The sequence below is a fragment of the Bombus huntii genome, chromosome 2 (assembly GCF_024542735.1).
Source record: "Bombus huntii isolate Logan2020A chromosome 2, iyBomHunt1.1, whole genome shotgun sequence".
NCBI lineage: Eukaryota > Metazoa > Arthropoda > Insecta > Hymenoptera > Apidae > Bombus > Bombus huntii.
In genome coordinates, this window is record NC_066239.1 from 5199831 (window position 1) to 5226992 (window position 27162).

A 27162-nucleotide genomic window follows, 5' to 3' on the forward strand; every position below is an offset into this window, starting at 1 on the left:
TTTGAAAACATTTGTTTACTTTATTGTATACTCTTTTCATTCGCGTAGTAGGTACATATCAGCATCTAAAATGCTTTTCACCGTAATAGTTCGCCATAACCTCTTCTTGTTTTACGCATTCTTCGTTTTCCTCTTTCACTCGCATTTGCTCTCTTCCTTCACTTGTGTTCTCCCACTCTTTCTCTCACACTTTCTCTCTCTATCACACACACTAAATATAATCCTCTCTTTTTCTTTCTCTTCTACATATGTGTCTCGTCATTCGCGCTTTCCCTCGCATTCATAGATAAATAAATTATAGGCTAATATTTACAAGTTCTTCTTAATAGATTTCCTCTCCTTATTTAATTTAATAGTCATTTCTCACTTAACAGATTTATTTATCTTGTAAAGACTCTAGAAATATTGAGCTTGGTCTGGTCAGTATACATCATATAATTCCCATTAACTTTTGTCGCTTTTTTCTTTTAATTAAATTATGTGTATCTATGTATGTCTGTGTGTACGTGTATATGTGCATACGTGTCGTTAACATTTTTTTTTCTTCGTTCGTTACGTTTTAGTATTGAATATTTAATTTTCTCCCTTTTTTCCGACCATGGTATATCGTTTCTCATTAAATGATGAAAATGATCGCATAAATGGGCAGAGGCATGAGGGAAAACGGGAAGCAAAAGTTCAATTTTCCTGGGGTGGCGGTAGGGGGGGGGGTAGTTGATGAAAAATTACGCAAACCGTCTATTTATAGAAAATTTATAGATTTCTTAATTAGCGTCTTGAGATATGAAATTAAAATTGTCCACTTATAAATATGTGTATATGTATATATATATATGTATGTTTATCTGTGTACGCGTATTTGTATGCATTATGTATGCATATAGATATATCTCTTTCGTAATAACAGATCCGTAATTTATTTTAGTGTTTCTTATTTAACAAGTATCTCGTGAAACGATATAGAGGTACGTATTGCTCTGTAACAAAAGAAAATGAAGCATTCACAGTGTTTCACAGACAATCGGTAACAAGTTTGTATTATAGTTCGTAATAGCTAAGGCAGATAATGGAAAGAGTATCGCGTGAATTCGTCTTCGATCAACTTCTTCTGCACGATGTTTTGCCATGGAATGAAAAAGAAACCAACGCGATATTGTTTGTAATTGAGTATCGTCCGTCCGGTGTACACATTACACATTTAAATAGGTGCTTAACGTTTTATAGCTCTATATATCTCAAGTATAATATCCTCTCAGGCACCTGTGATTATTTACAATGCAACTACTATATCACATAAGTAAAATTTCAACTCTATGCGAGCTATTAACAGTAAACATTTAATGAAATTTCGTAATTTTTAATTGAATAAAAATATTATTCTTTAACACGGAGATCAAGAATCTTCTTTAAAACTGAGAAAAGAAAAATATCGTTATGAAAATGGAAAATGAAATTTCTTGTACTTTAAAGGAAAATCGCGTATCATTAGTTAAGTACACTGTTAATTTAACTTTAACAATTAAAGGTTTTAGTCGCGTTATTTCAAAAGACACGATTTATTTCTACGAATTTCTTGCAATTAAGAGGATATCTATACTTAATCACTTATTATGCCTATTAGATGATAAACTAAGTTAATCAATTGAGTCGAAATTGTAATCTATTTATAATTTGCGCGTGGACAAGAGAAATTCTGTCGAAATTAGGTTGTCACGACTATCAGAAAAGCGAAGAGAGGCTGAATTGTCCATAAACTTGAAAATATTAACATTCAACTCTTAAAAATTAATCAATGTAATTGCACTTCACATGCTGCTTCAAGATATCCTTTAAATCCATCAGCACGTCTTTTCGTAGGAACGAAATTTCACTCTGTTTTATCACTTTCTCTTTTCTTCCGAAGTATGTAGGTATATTAATTGCTGGAAGTTTAAAAATGATATAAATTTAAAAATGATTCGGAAAATGAACTGAATTCGTGGGTAATGATAAGATAATTAGGCGAAGTTAATGTAAATTAATCGTAATTTGTACCATACACGCGATATTTCATGAAGTTATATGGCACAGAAAGCCGCGAGATCGTTTTGGAACTTTTATCTTCACAGAACTGATTTTCGGGAACTTTGTAACCCTCTGGCATCCAGCTCTTTAAAGAGAAACGTTAATTCCAAATTGGTGGAAAATTTTTACAGACACTTGTAATATCACCTCTAATCGAGCGATATTTTACGACTTAATCAACGTTTAACGTAATACATCGTGAATATAATTTCGTTAACACACGTGTGTAGTGCCTAGCTACTCGTAAATATATGTATTTTCGTATTGATCGTAACGTAACACGTAAAATTCGTCTCGTAATCCTTAAGTCAAGTCTTCGTAGTAGATATGAATATCTATATATAATTTCAAACCGCTATAAACTTTAATTTTCGAATAAAAGATTTCGTATAGTTAGTCGCTAGAGACAGGAAAAAGTATATCCGAATTCCATTTTATTTCTCTCGAAACCATACCAATTCCCTTTATTCAACCAAAATGATTGACGTAAAATTTGATTATCTAACCGAAGCCGTTGTTCGATATCGCCAAATAAAATGGAAGGTCCCTCGAAGGATAAGAGGATCACGATCTTCGATCAATGACCAAACAAAAGCAAACGAGTAGTGGTAGAAAGTTTGTGAGAAATAAACCTAGAGAACAATCCTCCGAACTAGCGTATCTGCATGTGTACGTGTGTGGTATGTATGGATAGATGTGCACAGAGAGGGAATGCGACTAGAACGCAATTTACGCGTGTATTCACGGCGTGCGGAGGCTTTAGAAACACGTGTATACGTTCCGCTCACGAAGGTCGTATATATTGGCCCACGAATCTCCACGTGACAAAAGTCCAGGATCATAGGAAAGGAACGATCAATCCCCTAGATTCTTACACATCGGGTTTTACATCATGGTCTCCCTACAACTGGTCATTCTATCGAAATCTAACTGTAAATAAGGGCAATCGTTCTCGCAGAGGGCCGCGCTGCCTGTAGCAGTTGCTGGGCCGTTACACCAACCCCTGGGGTGCAAAGTGCTGGTGAGATAACACAATACATCTAGGATCTCGTTAATGCGCTAGGAGCCCGGATTCGCGTCCTCGCTGCTTCTCCGCCTGGCCTCTAGTTCCTGGGCTAGCATAGCCGCCTCCCAATTATTATGTCCCTCTCCACGCACTTCACCTTCCTCGTCGTCATCGCCGTCGTTCTCGCTGCCGCCTCTTCCGGATCTATCGTCGAATTCGTCCTCGGATCTGCTGCTTTCGCTGTTGGACTCTAGATCGATCGCCACCTCGTCCTTCCACAGAGACTGTGGCACGATCGAGCTAGGGAGTTCTTGAAGCTCTAATGTTTCTTCCTCGGAGTGTTCTTCCCAGGATCTTCGGTTATGAGAACTAGACTCTATACATGGCGAGCAATGCTTGTAGTGCGACTGAGTGGTGAGGACCGTGTCCACTGAACCGTCTCTCATGAACGGGTGGTCCTCACGATCGTCGTCCAAGTCTTCCTCGAACGAGGCGTCGTGCTCCGTGCTGTCTCCCAAAGACTCGTCCCTGTTTCTTGAATCTCTTTGTTCCAGTTCTAGTATTCTTGCTTGAAGTTGAGATATTATCTCGTCTCGCTTGCGGATCTCTAATTCCAACGAAGCAATCTGCCGTTCGAACTTCCTCTGTATGTCCTCCTGAAATTTTATTCGTATGCGTACATTAGTTACGAGTAATATAGTTAGTACGCTGGTGTCGAGTTTTGAGTTTGCCGAAGGCTAGCTGTGTCACGGTATAATTTTCTGTTTAGCTGCAATTTAGTTTACTCTAAGTAGTAGATGAAATTACTTTAAATAAGTAACGCAATCTTTATTTTTTTTTTAAAGAATAAGATGTTTTGAAGTATCACTTGTTCGGTATTGATGCTATTTTCTTTGAAATAACTTTTCGAAAAATCCAAAAATATTTTTAATATCGTAATGATAGGTCGACAGGCCAGACTGTATATCACAAAGTCCAATAGTTTACTATGTATCTATACTTTGACTCCCCTGTTTCTATAGATTGTTTAAAATACTATTGCAATTATTTGTTTAATTCATGAATAATTTAATCCATTCATATTACAATTTTTCTACCCCAGACATTTTTGGTATGCTATCAAAGTAGAATTTCTTTTACACTTATAATACTTTTCTCTTTATTTCTAACATTAGTATATTTCATGTACAACATTTTTCAATAAAAAATTTCACTTGCTTTTGTGTAAAATTGATAATTTCACATCATTTATAGCATTGATGTAAATATCACGAAACATATTAATATCTGCGAACGGGGAAATTAACAGCACATAGATGTCGTTGGTTAAGCGGAGTACGCTAACAAGTAATATATTAGTGATTTGTAAACAGGGAGTAGCATGCAAATAGAACGAGGTTATAAGCCGTTGCGATGCAAACTTCTTGCAAACTGGCTCAGTGCGCGAGAACTTTACGTTGAACAGCTCCGAAGTCGACAACTTCGAAGCCAATATCTTCAAGGGAAATTACAGGAAACCAAGGAATCTTGTAGAACCTCCTCTAGGAAATGTAATTCTTCCAAACGTGTTTCTTGATATCCTTATTAAGTTCTTGAACATTTTATAAATGGCTTTCGCAAGTTTACCTATTGATTTTTCAGATGAAAGGACACATTCTTGATTCTACGAAAACTTAAAAGTGTCAAACTTTCATTCGTTTAACTCTTACGAATGAAGAAAACATTCAGTTTTTCTGAAATATCTAGTAAGCGATTATTATAAATATCGAAGAAACTGTCTAAATACTATGTAAATCTTGATAGTAAATAAAGAAAAGACGCAGTAAAGAGTTACTGTGCATGTCCATTCACAGCTTTTCTTTCTATCTCTTATATGTATTTTTTACTTTATGAAAGATGCTACAAAAGCATATTATTATTTCTGATTAATTACCGTTAGAATTATCTACTTTTCGAATTAATTACGTTTGATTTAATTACAGTCAATCGTATCAGATAACGTAAGGATTGATAGAATATTTTTCTAATTTTTCTCAAATACGTTCAATTTTCCCCCTCAATTTTAATTTTTCTCGCCGATTAAATCTCAATATGTTTGAAAATCCGCCGAATAAAATATCACAGTTGCTTTCATTTCATTTGACAAATAACACCATTCGAAAATATTTTGTTTCATCATTCCCTATCTCTAGAGAAGAATTCGACAAAATTTGAATATTTAACTCTGCGTAAATAGTTCGCCATACGTGTCGAAGTTTAATCCAAACTACCTTCAACGAGCTGTTCTACGCGACGAGAGAAAAAGTATAAAAAAATAGCGACTTACCAGACGAGCCTTAACAACTTCTTTGATGCCAGTGACTATCTCCCCCAGGTATTCCTCTTCTCGTGGCCGAGATACCATTTGCAGGATACCTCCGCTGCCCAAAGGACGGAAATTGAGTTTATTGGGCGGTGGCAGTGAGGCCTGCTCTTGGGAGTCGGACAACTGCGACCCAAGCGGATAATTTGCCGGGGTCTGCTCGGACGGTGGGCTCTGCAGCGTGTATTTGTTAAATGTCACGCTTTTCGAGAGTTTCGAATGCCGTGCCGCGTAACCTTCTATCGTCGGTGCTCTCATTAATTTCCTTAATTCGGCGGTAGCCGCTTCGCGATCCGGCGTGCTCGTTGCCGAGGTCTCGGAGCTTCCGGTTCTGCTGCCAGCCGACAACTTCTTTAGTATGCTCTTCAAGTTCCGCCTTTCCAACGTCTCGTTCTCCGGTGAAAGTTGATCCGTGGGTGACATCGATGACATTCGATTCTGGAAAATGTGATGCATTGAAAGAACTTGAATTGGCACTGATTAAAATCAGACGTTGATATTGTTCATGATTGATAATAGTGATTTCGTCGATAATGTAAAATATTAAATATTAAGATATCGATTTAATGTGAAAATTACTGACGAGATCAGTTGATTTATTATTAGGTACACGTTCCTTCTTTTAATCCGTCGATCGAGGTTCTTCGTAACGATAGAAAAGTACGTATGTTCTTCTGATCGATCGCGATGCGTCAACTCCGAGATAGATAATTCTACTCTATCTTAACGGAATTATAAAGATGTAAACTGAAATTGACAGTAGATCGGCACAAACAAAAGACATTTTTCATGAAAGTTAAATTAAAAGGATTCTAGTTTGAAGAATTTTGATTCGATTTGTGCCATTATTAACTCTTCGCAGATTGTGGTTGATCTAACAGATATACATGTAAAATCTAATTCTAAATATTTTCAAATTTATTCTTTATCTTTAAATTAGTAATTATGTAGTTTATATATACTGTAAATCTATATCTAAATATATATCTATATCTATACTAAATATCTATATATTATATTCTGTATTAATTTTAGTCCGATTAAAGACTTTTTACATATCTGTACAGTCTTTTCGCAAAAATAAGCTGCACTGCAGCATAGAATTTCAGTTATTGTATCTCTTAGATACACCGCGACCTCCGCAGAGTTAAGTAGTTCCATTTGAATAGGACGAAGCGAATAAATCACTTGCGTATAATACAGAAACTAAATGACAGAACTTCTACGCGCACGGTTTAATATATTGTCGAAGTTTCCGATACCTGACAACTGATATAAGCTATTAAGCAGTTAAATATCGTCCGAGTATAATACAGCGGGATCTAAATTTCTAGCAATTGGATTCGTAACTTAATGTTGACCGATGTTGCATCTCGGTATATGCTCGAACGATAAAGATTTCTTTCATTTTACCGTGTACGTCCTCATACACGTCACTCGTCTCTACACATACAACTATAAATCAATTACTTTGATATCTCGACGTTACTTTCCATTTATCAACGTACAAAATATTTGCCAAAACTCTCAAAAACTTCAATCTACGTACCTGATTCAATTTCGCTAATTTCCTGGTATACTCGATCGCGCAAGCCTCCGAGTGGCTTCTCGTCAAGTTTCCATCGAACTCAAGCTCGGCGTTTTCTCCGCAGTCTAAACTGGAGCTCCTAACTGCTTTCTCGAGTTCCGCCAACTTCTGTCTCTCGTTAAGTATCTTCAGCTTCTTGACAAACGGTAGACCGCAGTACTCCGGTGAAAGATCGTCTACGGACGCGTACATCTTAGTCTGCTGTCTTAGGTGCATTAAAGTCTGTCTTAGCCTCTTAGTCGGCGGACTCCTCTGCGGCGAATTTTCTTTGTTCGTTAACGAGGCGTCCTTCAGCATGGCCCATGGTTTCTTCGCGTTCGAACCATTCGCATTCTCTTCGTTCGAAGTAGTCGGCGATTTGACGATCGGTTCTATGGTACTTTGGACCGATGGCTGCTTCTGTACCGGTTTACGAGGTAGCTTGGGCGATTGTTCTTGCGATTCCTCGGGTATAGCGTTTTTTGGAAGCAAGGGCTCTTTAGTGGGTGCCTCTTTGTCAGCCTCTTTGGCCTCTTGCTCGTTCTTTGCCTTCAAGAGTAGTATTCTCTGAAGAAACGGCAAATTCGGGTTCATAGGGTTCTGCGCGTCCAACGGTGGTTGTTGTTGTTCAGGCGCGTGCACGTGCGTTTCCATTAGATTTCGACGTTCTTCGCGTTCTTCTTTTTCTTTTAATAATCTTAATCTGGCAAGCAGAGGTAAACCGGCGCCCAAAGGCGACACAGGTGGTTCTTGGACGCTCGACGCGGACGCGTCTTGAGTATCATCGATCTTCTGCTGCCTTTTCAGCGTTGACACCTTTGGCGTCAATGGCTGCAGCTCCAAGCTTTCCTCGGGTTTTGTATTTCGTTTGCTCTTTAGCGCATACTTTAGACCCTTTACGTCGCACTTCAGCTTGCTAACGATTCTTTTGCTCGTGCTGTTGTCCGAGGAGTCGTGACCAGGCGACGTTGGTTGCTTAGATGCTTTGACGACCTTCTGCGCCTCCATCAAACGTTTCCTACCGAGATTCTGCAGGATTTCTTGAGCGTCTGGATAGTCTTTCATCGCCGCTAATACGTCCTCGCGAGAGAGGCTGAATAGCTCTGAGTAACCTACCGAACGAACGTCGGCTGTGCGTCTGTAATTGAGAGTTTATTCGTTGGATAGATAGAAACTTGATTTTTTAAATTCGAAGCTTTTATGGTTTGAAATATGAAATGTGTTATATCTTAAACTGACGTAGAACTTCCATTTGAAGAATAAGGGAGGAAAATAAGTATAAGTACATCGCAAAAGAACTTTATCGAGAAAATATATGTCGGAGTCAGGTTGGAATTTTGGGGCGTTCGATGAACCTTTACTTACTTTACCGTCGCGGAAGTAGTTAATGTTTACCGGCACAAATGTTTTTCCCAACATTCCGGACGGGAAATCCCGATGTTCTTTTATCTCCGACATATATATGTCTCAATACCCCAATACCCCAGTCCAGACTTTTACTATAGCTACACTTAAGTAATAAAAATAAGAAATAGTTCTAATGTTCCAATCTGGCTTTATGACGATGGGTTCGGGCTCGAAGTGACATAGCGGGTCACTAGACGTAGCCACGGTCACGGGAGGAACGTCTACCGGACAGAGGTATGGAATGATTATATGACTCTCCTTAAAAACAAAGATTGATCCGAGAAGTGGGGCAGGAATATATAAGGGTAGTTTCATTTGGATTACGAATTAGTTAGTTAGTTAGTTAGTCATTGGACGAATTGCTGATTGAGTTATCGAGAAAATTACCCGAATCGTTATTAAGTTGATATTTGTCATCCCGTGGACCGTGGATTCGTTATCGAACCTGAATTCGTTGTCATCTCGACCACCCTATTGCCGCTATTATTCATAACCTCTTGTAATGTCCACATTTGTACCGATAAACATTAGCTACATTCGCGACGGTGAAGTAAGTAAAGGTTCATCGAACGTCCCAAAATTCCAACCTGACTCCGACATATATATCGTTGGTTTTCTGGCAATAATTATGAAAAAATTAACTCTGAAAGTGAACTTTTTCTTGAAAGTAACAATGAATATTATAACGAGTTTCGTGTACGCATCAATTATTTCGAAGTAGCTGCAGTGACTCTGTTCCAGTTTAAATTCATTACATTATCAGTTTTGTAATTGAGTTAAGTTAACTCGAAGACTTCGGGACAAAGTTTAGGAAAGTTCAATCTCTTGCTCATACATCTGCTGCGAATAAAGAGAATTAGTTGTAAATTGATAATATTCAACGACGGAGCGACTTTTCGTAGATTGCAAAGTGTCACCTTCAAAATAATTTTAGAATTCGTTTCCTCTAAAACAGACACTTATAGTGGATTTATTTACGAAACACCGCTAGTATTTTTAACGAAAAATATTTGTATCGATGGTTCCTTTAACTATTAAACTTTAATTTGTCATAAGAAGATTCAATCGTGCGATAGGTGCATTTTTAACAATCGTCGGAATTAAATTATTCAGTTTTGTGGAAAATACCGAAGCGCGAAACGAAATTTCAGACAACTATGTTTCAGAGATACTGAACGATGTAACAAGAAAGTAGGACAAGTTATATATGTGTCAGGATTGGAAGGAAAATAAAACGCGTGCAAAGCTGAAAGGAGGTTTTTATCGATTGCAGTTTTCGACTATTGCCGCATTCCCATCAGCTTCACATGCTTCTCGTATAAATTTTTCCCAGTTTAGATTCATGTATCAAATAAAGGATTGCGCAACTTAACTTACGACTCACATGCGATACATTTATGGGACTCGCAACACGATTATTCATTAGAAGATAAAATGGCAGGCTGAAAGTATAAAACTTTCTTAAAACTTTTCTCATTTGTCAAGAGATATTCACGTATACTGTTATAAAGTGCACGGGTGCTTTAAATTCCGTTTGGCACTTTATTCGATTAAATTATTGAATTAAGTGAAATTAGCGTGCCGACAATGACGATACGGTATCGATGAAATTAATTTCCTTCAATTTTCAAGTTGATTAAAATAATAATGTTACATAACGTTGTTGGCGATCTAATTAAATAATGTTTAATACCACAATATGTTATTGATACATACATTTATTGTATTATAATTTGCATAACTTTATGCTAATTGGACGAAAGTAGGCTTAACGTTATACGTATGAAGAATAATATTTTGCGAAGTAGTTCGGAGTTAGAATACACGGAACTCAGAACAAAAATTAGAAATAGGACAGCATTTACTTTTAATCACTTACTTGTTTAATCCGTCTAGATTAAGAATTCCAATTTCTCCAAAGAAATCTCCGGCTTTCATGGTTGTTAAAACTCTGCCCGTTTCGCTAATCACTTCTAGAATTCCGTCGGCTATTATGAACATTTCTCTAGCTACCTCTCCCTTTCGACATATCGAATCACCAGGCGTAAATATATAGGCTTTCATCTTCAGCACTAGATCGTGTAAAAATTCTGGTTGACACTCCTATAAACAAAGACAAAATAATTTCGTATGAATCTGTGAATCGTTTCATTCAAACGTTTAGTATTATAAATAAGGTAAGCGATTAGTAAATAACCAGAAGCGAACAGTGAATTTGAACATTCTAATTAATAACATCGTGATTAACAATTAACGTTAGTCATTTTAGCGATACTGTGATAGATGTACGATGGCTTATGCGAAAATTAAATAAATATATTCTGGCGGATAAAAGAAAGTTCAAAATCGGTATAATTTTAGTTAGAATTGTACTAAAAGTTTTTTGCCATATTGATAATAGTCATTTATTCTGTGGTATATGTATATTATATTTATTCATTGTTCTTATTAAATATAAATTCATGTTATAGGATTATAGTATCTTTATATGCTTCTTATTTTATGATTATCACAATTTTCTGTGACTGTAGTAATTCTTGTTGCTTCAAGGTGTTGCATCAAAATGTGTTTTATATATTTCAATCCACAATTCATATTATTTTTATTCTTCTTCATATATCGATTGGAAAATCGCTTTGTCACGTTTTACAATCCAAAAGATATTATTAGGGAGGGATAATTATAAACTTTCTTTTGCCCGCCACTGTAGATGTACATTACTATGTATTTTGCATTTATTTATTATTATCGTTTGTTCAAGATTTCGGTAGATGGACCAGAGGTACAAAGCGCTTACAATTTCCTGTGCCAAACGATTCTTTTTTGTATAGTCGATGTACAATAGACTTCGTTAAAATACGATCAACGAAATCACGGGTGGGTAACATGTGTATAGACGATCACGTAAATATACGGTATACATACTGGCCACGATATGGTAATGAAAAAACATTAAAGGTTTGATGTCGCCGCCTTCATTGAAGCAAATGGTAGCGGCAATTAAAAGTCACATAAATGTGCCAATTACAGACGATCGTAATGATGGGTTGTAAAAGATTGTTTTCCTCTGTCTGCGGACGGTTTACTTGCGAATTGCGTGCCGGTGAGCATTATGGCTGCACTAGGATTTTCATTACACAGATGTAGCGCGTTTTATCGTAGGATCGTGGGCAGTAAAAGAATGAATTTATCTTGATTTCTGGGAAATGATATCCTTGAATCAATTACTGTCCCTTTGTCTTTGTTAAATGATACAACATGCTAATTAAAGATCTTTTCCTCCTACGCAAATTTAAAACTTGAAACGTTCTGCGATAAAAAATTTTTGTACAAAATTATCTTTGCAATTCCGCTATTTTTTTTTTTTTTTGGTAATCCATTTTCAAAGAAGAAATAGAGTGAGATATAACATTTCAATTTCTAAGTTTTTGATCGTTCGTTTCTTAAATATTTGTACAAAATTTTCTTTGAATCTTCGTGTTCTTCTCTCGTATTTCATTTTCAAAATTAACGGTTTCAACAAAAAAGAAAAAAGAAGAAAGAGAAAGGAAAACAATGTGGAATTTAAAACTTTGGCATATTTTAAAATGAAAGTAAACATAATTTTATATCTCATGCGTAAAGAATTATTAATTTTTGTCATGAACATAGCTTATTGGAAATATTATCGAGGGAGTTGTTTAATTTTCCTTCCGTTTTTTAAATTATATTTGCCGTTACTTTTTACATTGAATTTCTAAGAAATTACCTTTCCCTTTTATATAACTTGGAATAGTGTGAATTATACGAATGGTTAAACGTTCGTTGATTATCTATTTACTGGAAGAGGAGTAAGGGAACCATCCCTTTTATTTTCAAGGCCAGATGATAGAATATCTTCACGCATATTAGCTGGTATGATCACATACGCAAAGTGACTGAAATTAGCATCCCTCTTATCGATTCCTTGAGGACGACCTTGCGGTTTCTGTTCTCGCACAGGATATTGAGACGAGGGGTTCTCAGTGAATATTAACGGATGCTTGTCACCGCTATACGTATACAATGGTGCATTCATGCATAGTACATGCTCATTAAACATAAATAAATATCAGAAGAACAAGTCCGTGACGTAATTCATTCAGATATATCAGCCTATTTTCTTCATTCTCCTTCATTCTGAATTTTCTTTGGAAATTTCATTTATTCTGTATCGAAATATTATATTATTCTACGTGTAGAAAAATAAACGCCGTATTTTGATATTATCTGAATTTTTATACTTAACAAATTTTTATAGTACGATTCATCAATAACTTAAACGTTTTTTTGTGGTAAAACTCTTTGTAATCGGGATTTTGTCTGGGAAAGAAAAAGATAGCAAATGTATGACGATAATAATACAAAGAACAATTTCTACATTATCAATTCTATCGTAATGAAGTTGCTTGGATACAAAGAGTCGAGACATTTCGAATAATATGTTATTCCTAAACCTTGGTATGCTTCGATATTCTTCAATTTAGAGAAGGAAAACGTCTCTTAATATACTTCTCTTTAAATATCTCTATTAAAATATAAATATATTCTTTTTCAAATATCTTCATTGAATATTATTCATCCAATACTTCTTTCATTATCGTTCAAATGTCAAAGGACACAGTGCGCACGGGTTATTTCAGCGTAAAGATTTCCTCTCATAATTTTTAGCCGCCTCAACGAGCAACGTCGAGAACAAATCTTAAAAGGAATTTTGAACCGACTTCTTTTGATATCCTTTCTTTCCTTTTTCTTTCCTTTTTTTCTTCGGATCTGTTCCAGATGGCGCGGAATCGCCTTCAGATAATAGACATTCTTCGAATATTATTTCGACGATCGCGTTTTCTTTCCTCTTCCCTTAAGGTCTCAAATCTTCTCGTTGAAGCTCTTTTCGTGACATTTCATGGTTTCCACATTGCGCTCAGACAGGCGAATCTGCACTCGTGACAAACGGGCGCAGCAGGTTTGCAGCGGATGTACTCGAACGTCGGAGGAAATCGTCCTCGGTGTTAGCCTTATGGTGCCAGACGTCTCCACTGTCAGCTTGTTTGTTGAATCTGGGACGATCCGTGACGTTCTCGTTGTGCATTCGCGAAGTATGTCACACGTTTTGAATGAAATCGTTCAATTGTTACCCAAGGAACTTGATAGAAGTTTCAAAGAATTTTAAGAAAATTGAATAAAAAATTAACAAAACAAACGTTTCGAAAATTTCGATTATTTCATATTTCGTGTTATACTTTTCATGGTAACTTGTTGTTTACTACGTAGTTACATTTTGGCAAAGCGGATTGTGTGACTTGAGTGGCAATGCTTCATTATTCTCTACAGAATTGTTTGAGGAAGTTTGGAGGAATCCGAATCAAAAATTGGAAGAAATTAAATACAAATTTTGGAGATAATATCTTCTGCAACGTTTTATATTCTTCTCCGCTCGAATTTTGGCGAAGTGTATTACGTTTCTCGAGCGATGACAATAGTCGATTCTTGTCTAAATAATCGTTTTAAGATGTTTGAAGGAATTTTAAGGGGATCGAACAAAAATTGCGAAGCCAATGGATATATTGGTATAATAATACTCTATTTTATATATTTGCCAGTTGCACTTCGACGAAGTTTCCACTTTGATGTATACTACGTATCGCGAATGTTTAAAGATTGATTGTTGTTTAGAGCATCGTTCGAAGAAGTCCGAATATTTTAAAGCAACAGAACTGAGTGAAGAGTTTGAACATGATATTCCATTGTATTATTCTATATCGTTTGATAGTTATATGTTAAGGGATTAACATAGGAAAATAAATAATTTTTAAATAATTTTAAATAAATAACAATAGTGGTAGTTCCTTGTTAAGGAATTAATACAGTAAAATGTTCCTTTAATAGTTCCTTTAATAATTTAATATTCTTGCGTGTCTGAATACGATATCAGGCTATCCTGCTTTCCTTTGAAGTTGCTCGTGTCTTTTTTAATATTACAAAATAAGAAACGGCATACGTAAAGAAAGTGTGAATTTTAGGAAAGCTAAGGGAAATCCTAGCGTACACGCAAGGAGACTTAGGAACAGGATAAGAAATATGCATTATAAAGTTAAAGTGTATGATTTCGTGTGCTGGAGTGGTTTTTGTAAATTAACATAATACGTATGCGTTGTAGCAGCAATAAAATATAAATGTATATTATGTAAAAAGGAATTGCTATGCAGAGGGTTGCCGTAAAAGGGATTGCTATGTAGAATCACTGTACTCATATTTTTTCATAACGAAAGAAACTTTGTTGTAAAATTGAATTACAAAGTAAAACGTACGTCAACTTTCAAATTGTTATTATTATAGTTCCATGCGACTATGATAGTTTTCGTCAGTTCAAAATGTCGCATCAGAATGCATTTTAGATATTTTTACTTTGTCGCGTTTTATAATTCAAAAGATACTATTGGCAAGAGCAGTCCCATAAAACACTCTCAACCACATTCGATAAACATTTTCATTTGACTTTGTAGCACGATATATGTGGTTGTTTAAAAATTAGCAATACAGAAAATCTAGAATTTTTGTTCATTTTCTTGTAGAACATATTTAATATTGAATTCATGTAGTTTATTAAGTGTCTGCAATTGAAAGTTTGTCCTCGAAAATATCTATCTTACGTAGGTGTCATAAACATTGCTACGAATTCTACTCAGGTTTGCGTTTTGTGGTCTAGCGAATACACGGAGAAACACGAAATTCTCGAAATCTCGAAATTACCTGGAAATCTCAAACGCAAATTATTCGCGCGGAAAACCGCTTTCCCACATTTTAATGTGACACCTTTGTATTTCGCTGAAATTTTGTACAGTATGCAATTTAAAGGCTCGAAACATACTACAAACCGCGAATAGATATCTTTAAATGGAAATAAAATGAACGTTTATTAAATTACGAATTATAATAAGTCGTTCACGAATATCGCAAAGGAGAACTGATTCACGGTATATGCAATTATAATGAGTTAATACTGTAATAGTGATTTATAAATCTATATAAACGTATAATGAAAATTGTGATAACTTTCGAGAGATATATTTAATTTTTACCTTATAGTATCAATATTGATCAATAAGAACTAACAAAACTAGATTCGACCTCGTTTTTCCACGAGCGTCGCCGTTATTATTAGTTTCGATAAAATTAAGTTTATATCCACAAAGGCTATAATTTTAGTTCGCTATTTTAGCGTGAAATCATATCTTGTATCTTTTGTGCTCTAAGATTAGTTTGAGTTTGACGTGGCTTATTTTGAGCTTTGCCTCAGCTACTTAAGTAAAATGAGTTTTGCAGGGGGGATGAATTTAGAGATAATATGTACGTAAATCCATTGCGGTACGCTATATTCGCATCCATAAAAGTTTAACCGATGCACCCCTATATGAATGATTTATAGATTCATTTTATGGATGATAATAATGGCACTAGATCTTTTGATGGACTTTTACGATGTAGGGAAAATTTAAAGATAAATATATTTTTCAATTTTAAACTGTCTAGTCGATTTTTAAGTTGAAATACATTAAGTACAGTTAAATATAAATATGAACCATAATATTTGAAAACTATAAGTACTCATTCTATAATCAATTAATATCTCTTGGGAGAAAAGTCTGGTAACAAGAAATATCAATTATATCCTAAATACAATCAAAGGTGATAATTCAAATGCTATTTTTTGATTGAATACAAAGTCCTAAAAATCGAAATTCTCTTTGCGTTTAAAAAATCGTCATTGTGGTAATCAACGATTGAATAAGTGGACACGATATTCATACGAAGACATTTATGAAGATGTGTATTCGGCAAGTAAATCGATAGTGGACTTAGAAAAAGATAAAAGTTACGCATATGCCTTAATTGTATAAAATTATTTGTCGTTGAATATTTATACACATTGACGTATCGAAAATAAATATTAATATAAAAAATTTGCAATGTGCGATTCTCTGAAGGATATTGAATTTTTTAAACTCTTTTTTAAAATACATATGTATAACGTATAAAAGTTCAGGTAGTCATTTATATCTCCACCGTAAAAAAAATCCAAGGTTCCGTTTCATCGAATAATACGAAATTTCTGATCGATAACGTTCGCATTTCACTTTCACCGTTACCAATAAATGTTTCTTTTCTACAAATCCGTCTATTTATTTTCGATCAACTTTATGGAACGAAAGTAAGCTGCTTCCCTTAAAGCAAATAGTTTCCACTGTTGCAGTAGCGACATCATAAATCCTTCTCTTTTTTCTTTTCACTCGTAAATCATGACCCTGAGGAAGAAACGTTCGATCACATTAAGCGAAGTAACGCGTTTCACGAACATCCAGCAAACTTGATTTACTTTTCTCGGCTGGTATCACGATCATTGCCATTTTTTTCTACTGACATTTATTCTTTTTTTCTTCATTTATTAACATGACCTATAATCAATTGGCATCGTGGGTCGTTACCCTCACTTTTCCTAACGGAAGATGCGAACAGCGAATCCGCGTTGTTAATTAAAAAGGGCACACACACATCGAGCTTTCCTCCGTAATGAGACGAGAACATCTAGAGGAGAAATAGACAAAACCATCGAACAGTGAACATCTCTCCGATCAGTGTAAACCTGTGCTGTGAAATAAAGACAATAGTTGTGTTACGACTCAGCTATTTTATTTCATCAACCAGGTTTACGTGACAAGTGCGACGTGTTTTCAAAATTTTTACCGAAAGTTTCACTTGTTAAGCGTTTCTCTGAAGGCCTTTTGCGCTTTTTTTGCTTCCTTTCAAATCATTCTATTGCATGTACGCGCGCAAATTGGAATTTGAAGACATTTTAGGACAAGTAAAGTTTGTTATTCTTTTCTCAGCTATGTTATTACCGAGCGACGTTTTATTCGGGTAAGAATTTTCAATTTTTGTTGTGTAACGTTACCTTATTATTTTCTGAAGAAATCGTTCGAATCTGGCTATAACGTGTATAATGTCTTTGATCTTTCGCAAAGAATAACTTTAATTAAATAACCGTAATTTACAGAGATTCATATTATAATTACATAGAGCGTAATATTGATAATTAGACAAAAGCCGATATTTTCCGCGCACGTAGCAAGCTCATTGCTATTCACTCGATATAGTTAGCCAACATTTTGTATCGAGTTTATACATGACTAGAGCGAACAAAATGCCTTCCCAGTATGCACCTGGAATATTAATACTTGAATAATAATCGTCATAAATTAATATTAATGAACTTATTATACTATAATAGATATCTATCACATAATCTCACATTTTGTGTTCTTTGAATCAGATTTTTAACGAACTTGGAGACTTTCAAATTCCAAAGTTATTTTTTAAAATATTTCCCTTTCCTACTAAATTCTGCGATGCAAGTACTGACAGTTTAAATTAATTTCATTCTTTACTGCAATCTTATTTTGCGAAGAAATATTTGCTTCTGACAATGAGTAACATGTTGATAGCATTCTTTCTGTACCTTTAACATTGTATCATATTTAGTATAGTATAGTGTTCTTTCATATGAAATATTCCATTCAATTCAATTCAATATGAAATATGGAAAAAATTGTTAATTCAAGAAGAAACAATTTTTTCTCATTGAATTATCCGAATTATCTTGATTATTGAAAATAAGTGTTTTTATAAATATTTTTAGTAATTATAGATTATTCTTCATAACAAAAATTAAAAACTTGACGCAGCGACTGTTATAGATAAACCGATTTTAATCAACGAACGTCACTTCCATTGCCCACGACCATACGTATTATCTCTCAAAATATTAAAAACGCAAATAGATTTCACACAACTATAAGTAGAGTATTGTTTATTTACACATATATTGTACCAATTAATTGCAGTTATTGTCACATATCGTTATTGTTGTAGAATTTGCAGTATACCGTTTGAAAAAATACCACACCATTGAGTAGTTGATCGTAGCGCAGAAAGTATAGTGTCGCATTTAAGAAAATGATATTTCATATATGACGAACAATGTACCATTTAAAATCATAGAAGTTCTAACAAATAATGTATTTGCTTCTAATAATGATTTCTTAATTCTAATACGAGATTTCTAATTAATAAACACGAATGACACGTTTTCTATTTTACAATGTATTCGATTTTCAATGAACATTTTCATAACAAAATATAAACACCAAATTTGTCTTCTTTTCCGATATTAAATTCAGTCTTTAAACAATTCTCAAAATTCTACTCCACCGACAATAATGTTTCATTATTTCTATTTAAATTCAGATTTTCTACTCCATCGATATCTCCATAATCTCTTTTTAAATTTTCTTTGCTTTCTTCCACTTTCACTGTACAGCGACAAAAGCGAGAAACCTCGATGGAATGATGATGATGTTGAATGCGTGGAGTTTATCGCCACATTGGGAGTATCGCGAGCAAAGATTCATGGTTCACGAATCGTATCTTTTTCCTTTCTTCCATATATCCCTCTAACCAGACCTCTTTTCGCTTAAATTGTTGGTAGGTGTGAGAAACACATCGTGTTTCTGGAAATTAGGCTGTAGATCCTATTTCACGTAGGTGAGATACTCGCTGGTATTCAGCATCCAAATGTACTCGTTGCACTGCGTTTCGCAGTGTGAAGAAATACGAGCCTATATTTCTAACGGACTGAGATAGTGAAGACGAACTACAATACAACGCGTCGTTTCCTACAAATTTATGTAATAGAATTTAAGATATTTCAAATAGATACGTTTTTATTGACAGAGACATTTTTACGTGAGGAAAATTCATCTAATTATTAAATAATAATTATTATATTATTTTTGTGAGTGTTTATCTATTATTATTACTCGATTTCTAATTACAGGCTATCATTATTTAATTATTGAACTTATTATTATTTATTTATTGGTTTTCGTCACATCTCCTGGTAAGGTATATGTATGTAGATTGTTAATTTTTGCCTGTTGGCTACAGAATAACCTTGACTTACATAGCTTTCTCATTTACACTCTTGTACAACCTCAAGATACACTAGGCCCTGGTAACCGTGTAGTAACTACAACTACATGTATTCTATATACATTTACATATATACATTTTTGAATAGTATTTACATGCTTAATTTCGTACAGTTACCAAAGTAATTAGTGCTGCTAATTAGTAAGTAATTAGTTAGCCAATTAGTGCAATTTTATACTTCTATACTTCTATAGATGATGTAAAAGATGTGATGTCTCCTTTAGGAAATTTTTTAATTCTACTTTGTAAATTTCGTCGTAAATTTTTACGTCGTATTCTATTAGTTAGAAGCGATTGTACATCGTAGGATATTTTTCTTTGTATCTTTGAATTTGGTATAATAACAAAGTAGGTATTCGACGGCGTTGCTGGTTCTGCAATATTCACAGAATCCAGGATACTGTTTTCTGATAAGATGCGAATGCGTTGGAGTAAGTTATCCTGAGTCTGGTTATCTGCATTTGTTCTTTTCTTGTCAAAGTCATGGGCTTACTTCACAGAAAGAGGAATTGGGAGAAAAATTTTGTTGTTGAATAGGAAGCAGATCCTTTCCAGTAGTAGTATATTTTTAGTATATACATTGTCTTCTAATATTAATAGCAATAATGTTAGTATATATCCATTCGATCATAATTTGCGACGATTTCAATTTTCATTGAATAAATATATTGAGTATTTGGTTGCATTAAATAATTGGCTTCCTCGTGGTATCTAGTTCTACCAACATTAAAGCAGACTTTTGTTAGTCCGGGTTTTCCATAAATCGGACGTATCTCTTTTGAAATTCTAATTTCTTCCTCGGTATGTAAAGACTATGGAAGCATTGCTTTCATTTTCTTCATGCTGTTTGAAATATTCTCGTGTGTTTTGTTTGCTGTGAAAATACTATATCTACTGTAATTAACTGTATTTAATTCCTAATTCAAGGTTTTAAGAAATATAATTAATTGTTATTAATATCGAAATGTTACATACATATATATACACATATTTACATAAATTTTAATCTTCAATCATTTACATATACCAAAGGAGCACGATAAATAATATTTTTATTTACTAATGTCTGCTTTACAAAATTGTTTATGTAGCAGATATTATTTATAAAATTGTTTAACGTCTAAAATCTTGAATATTTTCTCTTCTTTTTATGATTTCAGATTCCTTCACGTTGCATTTTCTCGTGCGGTATGTCGAAGTTTCTGAATCTACATGCGTCTCGTAACTTATTCTTCTCCATCTTCTTCTTTTGCCTTCCTATATTCGTAGTTTCCAAGCAAGGTCTGTTCACGACTGAGAAATTTTTCTGTCATATCCACAAGTTTTATCCTCTTAGCAACACTGGTTTTATGGAACGAATAAAATTCTTTAGACGGTATACGATATCTAGCAATTTGTTATAAAACTTATTGTAATATAGCAATACTTCTAATATTATGATAATCTGTAAAAAATATGGAACAAGGAAGTATCAGTAAGTAGCCTTGAGTTTTTAAAAAGTTTTTGAGAGCTTAAAATATTACAATTAAGGTGTGTAAGACAGGACCACTTTGGGGGCCAACATCGAATTTGAAGAGTATGTCCATCGAAGTACATTAATTATTATTTTTCTGTCAGTAAACTATACTTGTTTTAAAAACACGATTCTTTTTCTTCCATCACTATTGTTTATTTTAGTTAATCAAGAGAAAAAAGTAAAAGAGACAATCTTCCTAATCTTCTTTCTGTTAACATTATTGTAATTGATATAGATCTGACAAAATTCTATTACTTTTATAATCTAACCTTTTTTTGAAATGGAAATAAAAAATGTTATGCGTCTATTATTTCCTTATAAAACGAAAGAAATTTTTGGGACAACCTAATAGAATTACTTTAGACAGGTTGAGAAAAGGAAAAAGGTCTGGAAGTTGTTAATAAATTATTAACTACTTCATGGACAAATTAGTAATATAAATTATCAGTAAAAATTTGTAATTTATATAGCTACATATTTGACAGAAAATAAGATCATTTAGATACGTTTGGTTGTGTTCTATGCTCGGTACACGATATACATATTGAGATTGAGAAGGAAATCAAAGAGCAAATGTGTCTACGTCCGACGTTAATTGCATCACCGGCTGGCACGAGACGATTGAATTCGTGATCTGTCATTGCCCAAGGCTGAATAGATTTCACGTTAAATCAGTTTCGATGTGCGGCCAGTTTGTTGTAGAAGTTAGCTTAACAATCATACGTTCATTGATTTCCTAATCGATTTAACTCAGATCTACTCTGCTAATTACATTCTCAAATTAATGTAACTGTACACTTCGTTTATTTTCATCCACATTTATTGTAACGTGACGTAACACCGTTTCTGTCTGAATTTTATTTATTTAAATGGAAGCTGATTTAGTTATTTTTCTATTTACTTTTGTCCGTCTATATATTGTCGCAATAACATATCAATATATTTTCGAAATGATATTTAGCAAATAATGGTGCGTACATTTAGTTCTGCAAATAATATTAAACTAAGTCATGTTTCTTTAATTTCTAAAAATACCTCTATGTTGTGTTATTAATTCCTATTATATTATATATATATATGATAAATTTTTATATCCAGCATCCTGTAGTAATTTAATAATCTCGATTACTCCATCTTCGATTATTTTGCATCATATATTGAAATGAAACATAACATCGAATAATCATAAATGAAATATCTTTTTGATATTGTTTGTATTTTCACTCATCATTTCGTTTTGAAAAGCTAAACTTTTGAAATGCGCGTATTTCTTGGACTGTTTTACTGCGTAATATGGTCAAAGTTAAATATAACGATTACCGTGCGATCTTTTCCATACTTAAGCAAATAGTTACTTTTGATTAAAGCTATACTATCGGGAAAGTAGAACATCTGATAAAGTACAACAGTAGAACCGACGGAAGCGCGCGAAGCCAAGACTTTACAAGATAAGAACTTCCGCTTAGATCTCGTTACATTTTTCCTTAAACTGCAAGTACCTTTAACTACAAGGAAACGCATTATATTTACAAACCTCGCTTACACGTTTACTTAGCCCTGTGTACCATTGCGAGTGAAACCGAAGAGGCCGTATCTTCGGTTATATTATGGCCCATAAAAAACAATGCAAGCGCGAAATCTTGCGCCGCTGCGTAACCGAAGAAACTTTTATTACGATACTGACGAAGCGAAGTGCAAAATTGTTCTATAACCTGTTTCACAAAACAGCAATTACAAGCCCATTCGTATCTCAATTGTTCCGTGTTTTCTAACACTATGTAATTAGAAAATTAATTAAGGAGAACGAATTTCGTCTTAGCTGTGAACGTACGTTTTCTTTCATCGAGAGGATAAAGGAACCGTTTTAGATTCAGCGTGAACAATTGAAAGGTTGTAGGATATTAGCTCAAACCGATAATACAAATATTCTATATAATTTTGTTGAAATTAGATAGATAAATGTTTTATGCAGGATGAATCATGTGATACTCTCCGTTAGTCTGCGGATTTTTCTGCATTTATGAGAAATTTGTAGATACAAAAATGCACAGAATGCACGTGATATGTAGAAATATATGTATAAGTACAGTACTTTGTAACATACCTAATAGATAAAACATTTTTCTATCTAAGCTCCATTTTGTAAATTCTATTTAGAAAAATACGAATTTGCATAAGTATTCGCAGTTTACTCATTATCATAAAAATTATAATAATCGTCCTTCTTTAGAATATCGATCTAATCTCATCAAAGATATCAGGTAACACGGATAGTAAATCTCGTCATCAAATAACATCTTTCTTGTTAAACCTCATATCAAAGGAACCCTTATAATAACGCCCCTTTCAGTTAGTAATTATTTAATTCTGCAAAATGTGTAAACCTGTTATATCATTAAACTAGCTGTTATATTTAGACTAATATTATATTATAAAACTATCATATTATATATAACTATGTAACTAATATAACTATAATATTATATTATAAAATTATATTGGACTACTATTATATTATAGATAATATTATATTATAAAACTGTTATATTTAGACTAATATTTTCTTCGGATTTGAAATTGAGCTTCGAATATCTTCTTTAAATAAATAAAATATAATACGAAGAAAAATAAAAAATTTCGAAAAATAAAAGTTCGATGTTAAAGCGGCACTACGATCAATTGTTCTGCAATAAACAGCGCGCCGATGTTACTAGCAAATCATGCATTAGATTCATACGTAATCGACGTCTTACATTTCAATTTGTCGCAACACCTGGAACAAAGCCATTCGATTTGCCAGTATCTCTCGGATACGTCGATTTTTATCGTGGCATTCGCAGACCCGTAGATTAAAACTGTTCTATTTCTCTCTTCCCTCTCTTTTTTATGACGGAACGTCGTTTCTTCAGACAGTATAATCTTCCAATACTTCTTTCATGATTATTCGTATGTGATATATTTCTTTGTCTACCTGTACCGCTTACACCGTGAAACTGCGTAGCAAAAAAAAAAAAAAAAAAGAAGAAAAACGGGAACGAGGAAAAAAAGGAAGCCAAAAAAAGAATAGAATTTCGACGGTAAAGTGGAATTTTTATTGTTTATTTGATGCGTTGTCGCGCTACAGTTCAGCTAACGCTACAGTTTGTGTTCCTATGGAAATCGTTCGCCGGAAATGTGGCTCGTATTTCCGGCCAGACAGATCATCCGTATGTACGTACTTTTGCATTTTTGCCATTCTAACACTAAAAAGAGGAGAGAAATATCACGTATAGAATGAACGACGTAGATATGAAAATGTAAAGTAATTAAAAATATATTAAATTCAGAGTAGAATAATAATTGCAGAATATAAATATTGTGAAAATATTTGGATTATTTAAAAACATTTATTTTAAAATTCTGTGAAGTTATGATATTAAAGAATCCGGAAGGAAGGTTACATCGTGGAACTTAAGTATTCAATGTACGATAATGTGTATTTTTAATTAATGCGATGATAAAAGATCTTATTGAAAGCTTGATAGAAAATGGAAAATTTGTTTTCTTTATTGTAGATTGTAATTGAAATCTTAAGCTGTGTTGCGTTTGTGTCCAGGAATCTCATTTATTACAAGCGTAGGCTGATTGCCAGAGGTTCAATCTTATTATGCTTGTTTGCTATACACGTTAACAATAGGTCAATTGATCTAATGTTTGATCATAATACACACAAACTGCCTCGTTTGTTCACCATGAAACATTCGCTATGTATTTGAAGAAATACATTTCAGGAATATGCATAAAATATTTCAGAAAATTTTGAAATTTTCCTATCGCTGATTTGGCCTCTTGAAAGATTTCAGCTGTACGTTAGTTTAATATAGTATACAGTTGCAATAAGTCTCAAAAGTTATCTTAAACAGTTAAACAGCAAAAATTTAACGAACGATTCCTTTTTAAAATAAAGCATTTCATAGAAGTTCAAATTCCTGTGAAATAGTCCTGTGAAATCAAATAGTTTATTTGCTAGTGACACTTTTGACACCCTAACCGCGGGGAACGTATCTTCCTGTACAAAATCAGCTATCATATTTTTTTGTACGAAATCTTGGACAGCTTTTTCATATTCTTCTATACAAAATTGCGAACGAAACTTATTTTACGTAGATTTATTAGAATTAACAGAATAAAGAAGTAGACATATTTATTAACAGAATAAGTAGACGCGATGTGCGGGCGTCGCGGCTCGAGGATTAACAGTAATCATAAAGTGTGCTTAATGTTATGTAATGCTTAATGTTGATTAGAAGAGTCTCTTAGATAGCACTTAGTTGATCATCGCATCATCAACTATAAGCACTTATGAGGTTAACCTATTACCAGACCAGTTGCCCTGGAGTCGTGTGAGAAGTCATGCTTGAACATACCGAATTGAATCGGAATTGCTATTAAAGGTGATCGATAAGGTCTTCGGATTGCGCGTATTTCAACATTGATTTCAACTGAATCGAAATGGCACTTCACGCGGATAACTGCGTTAGCATGACGAGCAATCGTCATTCAATTATAAATCTACATTGCATATTAATGTTAAATCAGAAATTAATAACAATGACAAGTAGTATTTACTGTAATTTAACAGAATTATAGAGAATGTTCATTGATATGTTAATATCGCATGTAATTCTTTCCTATTGCTATGACGCAATTGAATATATATGATGTATATGTATTTTCATATTTTAAATTCTACACGTATACATTCCTCGTTTTATTCGTTCAAGTATATTGTAAAATGGTTAAGAATATTTATGATTCTCGATGCCAAAAAAAAAAAAAAAAATTAAATATCGAAATCGATGCCAAATCGCGTACTATTTTATTTGATGTTTGCTGTTATATTTTTGGAGAGCGTGACTGATGAAACTTTTAGTGACAATAGTTTTCATTTTTCGGATTTCATCTGTATTTATGAATTTAGAGACAAGCTTATAATTACAAATATTCCTTGATATTATGTCTATAAGCGGCGAAGAGCTATTGCAATCTAGAAATTGAATATTGTTAAAGATTTTAAGAAGAAAAATTCGATTGGAATTTAATTGAAAAGTTGAAAGTTTCTGGGCATAAATATGAAAAAATCATATTCATTTTTTCTACAAGACAACATTCATTACTGCTAGCTTTTTTTTATTTTACCGTATTATGTTACAATTTTTTATTTCAAATAATATTATATTTCAGAACATTATTTATATTAATTTTTTATTCAACAATTCTTAAGGATCATAGTAGTAATAGCATTATATGTTACCTTTTGTATTGTAAATGTTTGTTATCTTCCCGTTTTTACAATACTTTTGTAATTTCTTTATTCGCTTTACAAATGTATTGCCTACTATGAAGCAGCATTTCCATATCGTTTAAATCCAAAATTTTCTTTCGCAGCTCCATAGACACGCCTTTCATGCATATATACATATATTATATAAATTGAGGTATATGTCACATACCCGTTTGTATCGACCATTTCGACGCATTGTCAATACGATGGAGGCAATACAGAGACAAAGAAAAGAAAGAAGGTAAAATAGGAACAAAAAGATATGAGATACGATTCTCTCGAGCTGAAATATTTTCTTATTTTGTGCTCTTCTTTCTGTGATCGAGCAAGCTATACATATATATAGTTATATATAGATATATATATATATACGTATAGCAAAAGGCCAATGATGTATCTTTCGTTAAAAGACCCTTTAAACCATATAAAATGATTTTCCATTACATTTCGTGCACCGATGAAAGTGAACATTTTGATATTTCCCTTTCTGTTCAGCTATGAAATACGAGAAATTTATTCATTTCACATAGGGTAGATAACTGAAAAGATTACGTATAAAATTTAGTCATAGCAAATAGTTTTTTGAACTATTTAACAAATTGCGGAAGTGTGTTTTGTGATTTATATATCATGTATTAATTGGCACTAATACCATAATAAATTTAGCGTAGTAAATATTAGTAACTTGTACCTTTCGAATATGTTGAATTTTAAATCTCTATCACCTAGATAAATATTTTTATAATAATTTAAATATAATTCAAATAGCAGAAACAAATGCGGAATATCAAATACAAATCAATAATCATGCTGGCATACCCAACCTCTTTATGTAGGATTATTTCTACTATTT

The 27162-nt window shown here is 33.5% G+C and overlaps 1 protein-coding gene across 7 annotated transcripts in view; it reads right to left on the bottom strand.

Annotated features, from left to right (window-relative positions):
* Positions 1–27162, bottom strand: part of LOC126877502 (uncharacterized) — a 206124-nt gene continuing 178962 nt past the window's right edge. For all 7 annotated transcript variants that reach the window (XM_050640208.1, XM_050640212.1, XM_050640207.1 and 4 more), the window contains 4 exons: positions 10286–10509; positions 6982–8137; positions 5397–5870; positions 1–3726 (listed from right to left, as the gene is read on the bottom strand). In XM_050640208.1, coding sequence (XP_050496165.1) covers positions 3124–3726; positions 5397–5870; positions 6982–8137; positions 10286–10509 — 2457 coding nt within the window. In that variant the 3' untranslated portion in view covers positions 1–3123. The remainder of the gene's footprint in view (positions 3727–5396; positions 5871–6981; positions 8138–10285; positions 10510–27162) is intronic.